Source organism: Arvicola amphibius, chromosome 11, assembly GCF_903992535.2.
Source record: "Arvicola amphibius chromosome 11, mArvAmp1.2, whole genome shotgun sequence".
Classification (NCBI taxonomy): Eukaryota; Metazoa; Chordata; class Mammalia; order Rodentia; family Cricetidae; genus Arvicola; species Arvicola amphibius.
Genome location: NC_052057.2, coordinates 93,729,725 through 93,742,441, shown reverse-complemented (window position 1 = coordinate 93,742,441; position 12,717 = coordinate 93,729,725). Strand labels below are relative to the sequence as shown.

At 44.1% G+C, this 12,717-nt stretch overlaps 1 protein-coding gene across 1 annotated transcript in view; it reads left to right on the top strand.

The window, feature by feature from the left end:
• Window positions 1–12,339, top strand: part of Ddx58 (DExD/H-box helicase 58) — a 38,064-nt gene extending 25,725 nt beyond the window's left edge. The window contains exons 13-18 of the mRNA XM_038348049.2: window positions 871–1,019; window positions 3,117–3,207; window positions 5,553–5,723; window positions 6,740–6,891; window positions 9,659–9,802; window positions 11,916–12,339. Of these exons, the coding sequence (XP_038203977.1) occupies window positions 871–1,019; window positions 3,117–3,207; window positions 5,553–5,723; window positions 6,740–6,891; window positions 9,659–9,802; window positions 11,916–12,212 (1,004 nt within the window). The 3' untranslated portion in view covers window positions 12,213–12,339. The remainder of the gene's footprint in view (window positions 1–870; window positions 1,020–3,116; window positions 3,208–5,552; window positions 5,724–6,739; window positions 6,892–9,658; window positions 9,803–11,915) is intronic.
• Window positions 12,340–12,717: the final 378 nt, after the last annotated feature.

Here is a 12,717-nt window from a genome sequence, read left to right as displayed (position 1 = left end):
ATGAAATTAATGACCAGGTCTGTTTGTTGTATTTGTCTTGAGTATAAGTCATTGAGCTGCAAGGATATAGAATTGAATTTTTAAGGTTATTTTTAGGAACTCAACAATGACCATCATAATCCAGTTTGATCTGACTCTAGTATACCATACATCTTTTAAATGATAAGATATCCTGTATTCCAGTTTTTTAACTTAAAATATCCTATTGAAAGCCCCCTTTAATCCCAACCTTTGGGAGGCAGAGGCAGGCAGATCTCTGTGAGTTCGAGGCCAGTCTGGTCTACATAGCAAGTTCCAGGACAGACAGGGCTGCATAAAGATTCCCTGATTCAAAAAACAAACTAACAAATAAACAAAAAGACAAATAAAAATATATAAATATAAAGCTCTTTTGATCTTTCCACATTGGCAGGTTCATCATATTTTACTTTTAACAGCAGCCTTGTATTTCCACCAGCTGGGCAGCCTAGGACCTGCTGAGCAGTTTCTCAGTTACTCAGTGATTGGGATATTTTCTGTATTTCCACCAGCTGGGTAGCCTAGGACCTGCTGAGCAGTTTCTCAGTTACTCAGTGATTGGGTTATTTTCTGTACTTCTTTCATAGTTTTCACAGTCTCAGTGACTGTCCTAGGAATCTTCTCCACAGCTTTCTAAACAGAACTGCAAGTCAAATCCCTAGCTGTAGATTGTAGATGGTGTGAGCTTTGTATTGCTAAACTCCTTTCCTAAAGGGCTACACCAGTTGAAGTTAGTGTTTACTTCTCAGATTTCTGGCTAACAATGGAGCGGTTAGCCATTTGCAATGGAAGGCCACAAGTTCTAAAGCGTTTACATTCATAAGCCTTTTGCAAAATGCTCCCCATTTGCAGAAAAGCTGGAGGAACTAGAGAAAGTTTCCATGGATCCCAGCAACGAGAATCCCAAACTCAGAGACCTCTACCTGATCTTACAAGAAGAGTACCACCTAAAGCCGGAGACCAAAACCATTCTTTTTGTGAAAACCAGAGCACTTGTGGATGTAAGCCTCGTGTGTGTGTGTGTGTGTGTGTGTGTGTCTACTTTATTGACAAGGTTGCCCTTTTCCTCACTACCCTGTAATCAAGTATCCACACCTGTGTGGGCCTGTTCTGATTGTTTATCTTTACGCTAATACCTCCTTGTTTTATTTACCCATAGTCGTAAGTCTTGGCACTGTAGAGTAAAAACCTCATTTTTTTTTAAAAGATTTATTTGTTAATTATGTATATAACATTCTGCCTCTATGTATGCACATATGCCAGAGGAGGGCGCCAGATCTCATTACAGATGGTTGTGAGCCACCATGTGGTTGCTGGGAATTGAACTCAGGATCTCTGGAAGAACAGCCAGTGCTCTTAACCACCGAGCCATCTCTCCAGCCCCCAACCTCATCCTTTTTAAGACCTTCCCATTAAAATGTTCACTTTCAGCCATCCTGTAGGTTTTGATTTACATTTGATTAGTAACTAATATGCTTGGACATCTTAAATGCTTTAGAAGTTTGTCTTGAGATCATCTTTAAAATGCTTATTCAGATTTTACAACCAATGTCAAAGTTGAGGTTTTGGGCTGGATATAGCTCAGTGGTTGAGCACTCATCTAACATGCATGAGTAGTTTTAGCCCTAGTTCTGGGAAACAATAGGTTGCTACCTTATTGTTAAGTTTCTTAAGATTCTTTTTGTAGGATGATCAAAGAAAGTCCTCGGGGAGACAGGAGATTTGAGGTTTCTCTGTGTTGTCTATCTCTGGCTGTTCTAGGACTTGCTCTGTTGACCAAGTAGGCTTCGAGCTCAGAGATGCTCCTGCCTCTGCCTCCCGAGTGCTGGGATTAAAGGTGGGCACCACTGCCTGACTTAGTGATCTTCATAGTGTCTCTGAACACTGAACATTTCTAGTCTTTTTTAAAAAATGCATATGGGTGTTTTACCTGCATGTGTATCAGTATTTTGCATGCAGTACCCACAGAGACCAGAAAGGGGCATGATATTCTCTGGAACTGCAGTGAACAGACAGTTGTGAGCTGCCATGTGGGTGCTGGGATTTGATCCCGGGTCCTCTGGAAGAGCAGTCAGTGCTCTTAACCCCTGAGCCATCTCTGCAGTCCCCTTTGCTGTGTTTTATTAGTGTTTTGTCATTTTGGTATAGAGGTCATGCATACGTTTTCTTAGAGTCACACCTAGATGATAGTTTTAGTGATGCAATTGAGAAATCGTATTTTAAAATGTTTCACATTGCTGGGCGGTGGTGGCGCACGCCTTTAATCCCAGCACTCGGGAGGCAGAGGCAGGCGGATCTCTGAGTTCGAGGCCAGCCTGGTCTACAGAGTGAGTTCCAGGACAGCCAGAGCTACACAGAGAAACCCTGTCTTGAAAACAAAACAAAACAAATTGGCATTGTGGGCTGGGAAGATGGCTCAGTGAGGGAAGCATTGGAAGTGCAGGATCAGGGTGTGGATGCAGTTCCAGCACCCACACAGAAGAGCTGAGCATGGCAGTGCACACTTGTGACCCCAGCGCTGGGGAGGAGAGAGAAGCAGACCCTGGGCTGGCCGGCCAGCGAGGTTAGCCCACTGGGCAATCCCCAAGGAGTTACTCAGTCTCAAAGTGAACTAAGGTGGGCGGCTCTTAAGGAATGACACCTGAGGTTGACCCAGCCCTCCGTAACGCGTGCACACACATGCTCACACCCCCAGGCATCATCAGCCATGTATACCCGCATGTAACACGCAGATTTTTCAAATTACAGTTGTCTGATATGTAATCATAGTTGATTTATACATATTGATCTTGCATCTCAATGTCTTGCTAAATCCAGGTATTCTGTGTACCGGTGTTCTGAATCTTGTCTTTAATCACTCCAAACATCTCGCAAATTAAGCCACAATGAACCACAGAGGTGCAGACCACTAGAATTCATTGTTGTTTGGGACTTAGTCTGAAATCTATCTGCACGTTCAGCTTTATGACATATATATATATATATATATATATATATATATAACTTTGTATATACATGCATATACACACAATAATGAATTAATACAAGGTTTAATCTTTACAAATAGTATCCAACTGGTCATTGCTTCTCACTTTCAGGCTTTAAAGAAATGGATTGAAGAAAATCCTGCACTCGGCTTTCTAAAGCCTGGCATATTGACTGGACGTGGCAAAACAAACCAGACAACAGGTATTTATGAATAGTGAAGTAGATTTAGTATGGTATGCATATAAAATGTATATACACCATGTTTCATTATTTTGTGGCTATATCAGTCAGCGTTGAACCAGAGAGATAAAGCTGCTAGGAGATTACACGCAAGTTTGTGGTATGAATGTGTATTTATGTCTGTAAACAGAGATTTCCTAAAAATGTACACACGGTTAGGCTGGCGTTGCAAACTTGAAACCTGCGGGGCAGTTAGTCAGGAAGAGGAGACTAGGAATAGCCGGGAACCCCCAGCACATGAATTGTTCAAGTCTCTGGGGTCAGGGAAGGCCTAAGCTCTTGTTTAAAAGGCCATGAGAATAGGTCAGGCCCACTTAGGTGAACTCACTTCTCATTCAACTCAGTGTCAACTGAGTAGGGGTCTGAACCACGTCTGCAGGTTCCCTTCACGGCAACAGCTACACGAACAGCTGCAGCCGTAGCTCTGCCTGACCCAGTCAGTGCCTCAGAAAGCCAGCTCATGTCCCAAATATAAAATGGAAAAAAGAAAGCATATTTAACAAGTGGTGCTGGCATAACTAGATATCAACATGTAGAAGAATGAAAATAGATCCATGTCTATCACCATGCACAAAACTCAAGTCCAAATGGATCAAAGATCTCAACATAAAACCAGCCACACTGAACCTTATAGAAGAGAAAGTGGGAAGTACACTTGAATGCATTGGCACAGGAGACCACTTCCTAAATATAACCCCAGCAGCACAGACACTGAGAGAAACAATAAATGGGACCTCCTGAAACTGAAAAGCTTCTGTAAAGCAAAGGACACGGTCAACAAGACAAAACAGCCTACAGAATGGGAAAAGATCTTCACTAATCCCACATCAGACAGAGGACTAATCTCCAAAATATACAAAGAATTCAAGAAATTAGTCATCAAAAGAGCAAATAATCCAATAAAAAAGTGGAGTACAGACCTAAACAGAGAACTCTCAACAGAGGAATCTAAAATGGCTGAAAGACACTTAAGGAAATGTTCAACATGCATAGTCATCAGAGAAATGCAAATCAAAACAGCTTACACCTATAAGAATGGCCAAGATCAAAAACACTGATGACAACTTATGCTGGAGAGGTTGTGGGGAAAATGGAACACTCCTGCATTGCTGGTGGGAGTGCAAGTTGGTACAACACCTCCAGATATCAGTATGGTGATTTCTTAGAAAATTAGGAAACAACCTTCCTCAAGATCCAGCAATACCACTTTTGGTATATACCCAAAGGATTCTCTATCGTACCACAAGGACATGTGCTCAACTATGTTTATAGTAGCATTGTTTGTCATAGCCAGAACGGCCTGGAAACACCTGAATGCCCCTTGACCAAACAATTGATAAAGAAAATGTACATTTACACAATGGAGTATTACACAGCAGAAAAAAATAAGCACTTTGAAATTTGCAGGCAAATGGATGGATCTAGAAAACATCACACTGAGTGAGGTAATCCAGACCCAGAAAGATAAATATCATATGTACTCACTCATAAGTGGCTTTTAAACATAAAGCAAAGAAAACCAGCCTACAATTCACAATCCCAGGGAACCTAGACAACAATGAGGACCCTAAGAGAGACATACACGGATCTAATCTACATAGGAAGTAGAAAGGACAAGATCTCCTGAGTAAACTGGGAGCACAGGGACCATGGGAGAGGGTTGAAGGGGAGGGGAGAGGCAGGGAGAGGAGCAGAGAAAAATGTAGAGCTCAATAAAATCAATTATAAAAAAGAAAAAGAAAAGAAAAAACAAAAGAAACAGATGTGGAACAAACAAACAAACAAGCAGTTCCTTGGAACTGGATTTACAGACACTTATAAGCTGCCATGTGGGTCCTGGGAATAGAACCTAGGTTCTCTGGGACGAGCAGCCAATGCTCTTAACCACTAAGCCATCTCTCCAGCCCCCAAAATGTGAACTTAAAAAAAATAGCTACTGGTTGTTTGCCATCTGAACATTTTTAAATTCCCTTATCTTTAGCATTTTTATTTCCTAGGTTGGAAATTATGTTATAACTTCTATACCATCCTTTCTTCATCTGCCAAATGGAAAAAGTAGTAATTGGGATGAGGTCATAGGGTTCATGTGAACGGTGAGGTCATAGGGTTCATGTGAACGGTGAGGTCATAGGGTTCATGTGAACGGTGAGGTCCAAGGTAGGTGACATCTGATCGACTGTGTGCTTTTCTTGTTTTTCAAGGTAAAAATAACTTTCCACCTTTAAATGGTTCTAATTAGTGGCTGGTTTCCCAAGAGCAAACTCTTTCCCAAGTGAGTTGTACAGTGACCTCTTTATCCGGCGCAGGAATGACACTCCCAGCACAGAAGTGTGCGCTGGAAGCGTTCAGAGCCAGCGGAGATAACAACATCCTGATTGCTACCTCGGTCGCTGACGAAGGCATTGACATCGCTCAGTGCAACCTGGTCATCCTGTACGAGTATGTGGGCAATGTCATCAAAATGATCCAAACCAGAGGTGAGGGCAGCTGACGTCATTCCTTCTCGGCCCCTGCTTTGTTTGGCGTGTGGGTGCTTGTCCTTCCTTCTTTACTGAGCTGTCGTATGGGATTGAAGGCACACTCGACTCGGGTACTTTTAGGCTAAAAGTTGACTTCCCTGGTCAGGAGTAGGTGGTTATAGTTTTACCCATAGTGCTCCACTGCGACACTTCACAATGGTAGTGCCTACTGCCCAGCATTCACTGACACATTTATGAAACTATGATATCCACTCAGCCTGAGGCTTTGCCACTCAGCAAGTAGACCTTTCTTTCATGGTTGTGGTGAGTAGCTCCGTGTACTGCAGAGTCCTTTCGTCTCACCTGGACCAGGCTCTTCCCTCCTTTCTCTTGTTTTCCCCAAGAACAGCCCCACTTTGCCCTTCTGAATAACATCTGTGTGTCGCTCCCTATTCCCACCCACTTTCCATCCTTCTCCTCGGCTTATGATCCAGTTCAGCCAACCAGACTCTTCCTGATGTCGAATTGCTCACATACTGCTTCTTCGCATTTTATGTCCTTTTCTGTCTCCGTTGCACATAACCCAAGTCTCTCGGCCAGAATAACCTCTCATTCAGATGCCCGTGACCCTTTCCATCTGTCTCTGCAACAGCGTTGACCGTGTCTCCCCTGCATCCCAGGGCTTATAAACCTCTCTCCGCATTGCAAGAGGGTTCAGGTGGGAGTGCTCATGGCGTCATCGCTGAGGACCCATCTAGATCATCTTGAAATCGGTGTTTCTGATAATCCGGCTGTGATCACACTGCGTCACCGGAGAGCCTCAGGAAACGAGCTGCAGGTGGCTCCTGATTTATCTGTATGTCTGCCATGCAGACTGGAGCCTGCACTCGAGTGTGTTCCTCAGTCCAGCGACCCTAGAAAGCAGGGTGCCGTGAATCAGCGGTGAATCCTAGGAATCCTTCTCACACTTTTGTGTGTTTCCACATCACGTCAGGGTTTTACACCCCAAGTACAAACCAATTGTTTCCTGACAGGCAGGGGAAGAGCAAGAGACAGCAAGTGCTTCCTCCTGACCAGCAATGCTGACGTCATTGAGAAAGAAAAGGTGAACATGTTCAAGGAAAAAATAATGAATGAATCCATTTCAATGCTTCAGACATGGGATGAAATGAAATTTGAGAAAACGGTAAGTCTTTTTTTTTTGGGCTGCTCTTGGAATCTGACTAGAAATAATAAATGAGCATAGTGGTGCTGTGTGTGTGTGTGTGGTGTGTGGTGTGTGTGCATATGCAGGTGTGTGCGCATGAGTCTGTGTGAGTGTGCATGTGCGTGTATGGTGTGTGAGTGCATGCATAGTGTGAGTGTGGTGTGTGTGTCTATGTGTATGTGTGTGTATGGTGTGTGTGAGTGTGTGTGTATGGTATGTGTGAGTGTATGTGTCTGTGTGGTGTGTGTCTCTGTGTGTGAGTGTGTGAGTATAGTGTGTGTATGGTATGTGTGTGTGAGTGTGTGTGTATGGTATGTGTATGTGTGTGTGAGTCTGTGAGTGTGCATGTGTGTATGCATGTATATGTGTGCATAGTGTGTCTGTGAGTGTATTTGTGGTGTGTGTGTGTGTGTGTGTGTGTATGGTGTGTGTCTTATTTTTTTAAGAAGGTCCCAAGTAGTTCAGGCTGGCTTTCAACTTGAACTGGCTATGAAGTTGAGGGTGATTTTGAACTTTACATCCTCCTGTTTCTACCTCTCAGTTGTTGGAATTAGAGATAAAAGGGAGTGATCAAGTCCATGGGATGTGAAAGGGAGGACATATGGGGAGAGGGGGGAGGAAGACCAGCTAGAGATGACTCAGTGTGGGGAGGTGGCAATACTAACAGAAGGGCTGACAGCTCTGTGTGAAAGTGCCATAAAAGAAAAACAAAAAGATGTGGTTCTGGGGTGAGACCCTCTTTTGTGGTTTTAATGAGGGCAGTGCCCGCCCCTCCGAGCTTTGGCTGCCATGACAGACAGAAAAGACCCAGCAATATGGAGGCCCCTGACTCAGCAGGATGTACTGAGCCCCCAAACTTGTCCACCAGAACTGGCCTGACCTTGCCCTGATTACTGGGAAGGAACTGCCAGGTATCCTCCCTGTGGTAAGGAACCAATCGGAGGTTAGCGGGCTCAGGATGTACATAGCCACGGCCCCAGATGGCCTCCAGGTACAGCAACCTTTCCACAGCTGCAGCTGACCAATCAGCTCAGGACAGGTTCCTCCAGCCTGGAGGTGCACCAATCCTGAGAGCGTTACTATGCAACTTGAAGATCCAAGCCCCACAGCAGCCCGGTGTCTTTCTACTCGACCTGCTGTGTCAGACAGATGGACAGAGAACCCGAGTAAACTCATAATTAATAAACCTCTTTGCTTTTGCATCGGATCTGGTCTAATGGTGTTTTTGGGGGTCCAGACTCTGGGCACAACAAAGATACTTGAGATGACTAGTATTTTAATTAAATTTTAGTGAATGATTTAAAAAAGCCATTGCATAGAAGTGAATGAAAGAGGATTGGATATCTAAGGTGCTCCACACCAGGCGGTTTTGATGGGCAGGAGTGCTAATTCTTTTAGCATTTGAGAAATAACTGTTTCTCTTCCTTCTGGCTTGTGTGGCTTCTGAGAACTGTCTGCTGTTGTCATTCAGACTTTTTCCTTTGTAGAGATAGTAGCTTTGTTTTTCTTTTTCCTTTTTTCTTTTTCTTATTTTTTCCCATGCTGCTGAGATTTTGTGTTTCCAGAAGTTTTAACGTGTACCTTGGAGTGATCATTTTTACTTTATCCCGTTTGGGGCTTGGTTGGCTTTGTGAATCTAAGGTCCTACTGCTTTCCACGTTTCAAAATTGTTTGGCCATAATTTCTCTGACTTTCCAAATCCTATTTCTTCATTTCTGGACTGTAATGATATTAAATGTTAGATGTAAAAAAATTCTTCAGTAGTCATACGTCCCAAAGAGTCTGTTTTTTTATTTGTTTCAGTTTTTTAGTCTGTTTTCTTTGTGTGGTTTGATTGGGGTAATTTGTTCTAGTTTTTTAAATATATATATATATATATATATATAAATAACATAATATATATTAAATATATATAGTGTTAGCATGTATGCATGTGTTGTCAGCATATACGCCCATGCATCAAGTACTCGTGCCTGGTGCTCAGAGAGGCCAGAAAAGGGCATCAGATCCCCTGGAACTGAAGCTCCAGAGAGTTATCAGCTGCTGAGGGACAGCAGGCTTTTCTGGGGGACTTTCTGTTTCTACCTCTGGGCATTTCTGATGTCGGCCGCTTTGGCTTCAAGTCTGTCATAGCAGATGAACAGAAAACCCAGGGAGCCCACCATCATGTCATTCCCAGGATCCTAGTGTTTCTGGCCGGTCCACCCTCCCCTCACTCTTCATAATCTTTCGTTTGGTTTGTCATAATGCCCCGTTCTTTCTCTTCTCAGTCAGTCGACATTCTGAGTTAGAATCCAGCTGCACTGTGCCGGTTGTCCACTGTGCTGGACTTCAGCAATATGTCCTGTGCCCCAGGAGAGGTCTCAGACAGAGGACTCTTTCTCCTCTAGATCCGTTCCTTCGGCTGATGTTATGCCTGAAGCATGCATATGATGGGTCATTTGTGAAGGGTTTCTAAGGTTTTGTAGAAAGTAGAAAGCATGGCTCATGGGACAATTTGACGGGCGTGTTTGGGAAAGCAATTGAAAGATTAATGGAGGATGGATTAAACCCTGACGATTGAAGAGTTAGAACCGAAGGAGTTACGAGACTGACTTTTACAAACCAAACAGTACGAATAGGAGTCGTATGCTCATGGAAATTATATTTGAGTGAGTGTGTGTGTATGTGTGTGCGTGTTGTGGCTGTGCATTTACCTTCATGTGCTAGTTATGTTCATTCAAGAGACTTTTCCTTTGGCATGTAGGTTCAACGCATACAGTCGGATGAAAAATTCATCAGAGATCGTCAACGCAAGCCACAACCGGCCCCTGATAAGGAAAATAAGAAACTCCTGTGTGGGAAATGCAAGGCCTTTGCGTGCTACACGGCTGACATCCGAGTGGTGGAGGTGAGCCGCCCTGGCAGTCTCGGGTACCCGTTAAAGCGTCTTCCTAGCCCTTTCTGCAACTTTACCGTACGTCAGAAATGATACCAAAGGAACAATTAGGCTGAGATTTTGAAGCACACATGGTAGAGTGAAAACCTGTCAGGAAACTAATGGTGCAGTGGGAAATAAACCAAACACATAATTATAAAGGTGCTTTCCTGCATGCACCATGAGCAGCAATATCTTGGTCTGATCACCAACCTGGGGTCCAGCTTCGTCAAGAAAAAAAAAAATGAGGATAAAGGCTAAGTATATAAAAATGTTATATTCTGGTTAAGAAATTCTTTCTTCCTATGTTGTTTTCTAAACTTCTTTTTTTTGGGACAGAGAACACTTCTTTTTTTCTCCCTGGTTTTCAAGACAGGGTTTCGCTGTGTTGCCTGGTCTGTTCTGGAACTTGCTCTGTAGAGCGATCTCGAACTCAGAGATCTGCCTGCCTCTGCCTCCCGAGTGCTGGGATTGAAGGCATGCGCCACTGCTACCCGGCTCCACAGAACATTTCTGTAATGAAAACAAAACACCTTATTTTAAAAATGCAGCACAGCTGGGGGCAGTGGTGGTGACACACGCCTTTATTCTCAGCATCTGGGAGGCAGAGGCAGGTGGCCCTCTTGAGTTTGAGAGAGTGGGTTCCAGGATAGCCTGGGCTACATAGAGAACCCATGTGTTTGAAAATGAAAAGAAAAGAAAAAGTAACACTTGCAGGTTAGCCTTCAACTTTCTTCCCCTTAAAACTTTTTTTTTTTTTTTTTTTTTTTGAGACAGGGTCTCTTTATATAAACCCTAGCTATCCTGAAACTCAGGCTGACCTTGAAGTCATAGAGAACCACTTATCTCTGTGCAGGAACTTAAAGGCATGCAGCATCATGTCTGGCCCCCATAAAACTTTTAATTAAATGCGGGGGAGGGGGGAGGGTAACACGTGCCTTTAATCCCAGCACTCGGGAGGCAGAGGCAGGCGGATCTCTGTGAGTTCAAGGTCAGCCTGGTCTACAAGAGCTAGTTCCGGGACTGGCTCCAAAGCAACACAGAGAAACCCAGTCTCGGAAAAACAACAACAACAAAACAAAACAACAACAAGCTTTTAATTAAAGGTTGGCAAAACTTCCGGAGATGAATGCTGGTGTAATTTTGGAATCAATGGAGGGTGGTGCATAGCTGGCCTAGCTAGGGATGGGTTATTGGAACCATTTGGACTAGACGCATATTACTTATTACAAGTAACATCCATTTTCTGAATCTGATCCTTTAGATGTAGAAGGTCCTTTCAGCTCCGATTTCAATGCCTCCTTGTTCACAGTGGTCCCTTGAGACACCATTTCCCTGGAGGATGGGATGTTGGGTCTGCCTTGTTTCTGCAGGGTACATTTTTTTTTTTGTTTTGTTTTTTCGAAACAGAGTTTCTCTGTGGCTTTGGAGCCTGTCCTGGAACTAGCTCCTGTAGACCAGGCTGGCTTTGAACTCACAGAGATCCATCTGCCTCTGCCTCCCGAGTGCTGAGATTAAAGGTGTGCGCCACCACCACCCGGCTGCAGGGTACACTCTTAAGTCAACTATAGGTAGGGCCTGTAGACAGTCCAGCTCCTGAGCCTCTTCACACACACAGCGGCCCTTGGGTGTTCATCCCTGTGCTTTGATTTGTGACTTTCTGGCCTCTGGTGACCTTGTACCCTCTTCTTAGGTGCTCAGTGCTCCTCCCTTGCACCTCCCCCTAACCGTGCATGAAGCCCAGTGCGTGGATCCAGCTCTGGCCTGCAGGAGACTCTGTCCACAGTCTCTTCTGTTTCCATCTGTAAAATAAAGGGATTCCACTCACTCTTCCTCCTTGACTACTGAGCAGTTTTTAAGCCATTTTTGAACTGTTTCTAATATTCTTTTTGTTTGTTTGTTTGTTTTTTCGAGACAGGGTTTCTCTGTAGCTTTGGAGCCTGTCCTGGAACTAGCTCTTGTAGACCAGGCTGGTCTCAAACTCACAGAGATCCGCCTGCCTCTGCCTCCCGAGTGCTGGGATTAAAGGTGTGCGCCACCGCCGCCCGGCTCTAATATTCTTTTGTGTTCAATCTCTTCCTCACAGAAATCCCACTACACTGTGCTTGGAAATGCTTTTAAGGAGCGCTTTGTGTCTAAGCCGCACCCTAAACCAAAGATCTATGACAGTTTCGAGAAGAAAGCAAAAATATTCTGTGCCATACAGAAGTGCTGCCACGACTGGGGGATCCATGTGAAATATAAGACGTTCGAGATTCCAGTCATAAAAATTGAAAGTTTTGTGGTGGAAGATATCGCAAGTGGAGTTCAGAGGCGGCATGCAAAGTGGAAGGACTTTCATTTTGAAAGGATACAATTTGATCCTGCAGAAATGCCCAAATGAAAAGCCGGTCAGTGGTGGCGCACGCCTTTAATCCCAGCACTCGGGAGGCAGAGGCAGGCGGATCTCTGTGAGTTCAAGGCCAGCCTGGTCTACAAGAGCTAGTTCCAGGACAGACACCAAAGCTACAGAGAAACCCTGTCTCGAAAAACCTAAAAAAAAAAAAAAAAAAGAAAAAGAAAAAAGAAAAAAATGTCCAAATGACCTCGGGGCTCCTGAGTCTTGCAGTCCAGGGAGCAATGATGACCCAATCCTGTCTTACACAAGCCTACACTGTGTGGAATGCCAGATAACCTGACGTTTGTTCCAAGCAGTTCTCGTCCACACAAAGCACGTGCGCATGATCTGCATCACTGAATACTTTGGTCATCAGTAACTCATAGCACGTGGCAGTGGGGTGGGGGAGTGTTAAAAACTTCCCTTTTATACTTTTCAGAACTTCCCATCATGGATGAAGTGCCTGCCACAAGCTGCCTTTGCCCTTAACAATCTACTGAATTCTGACTTT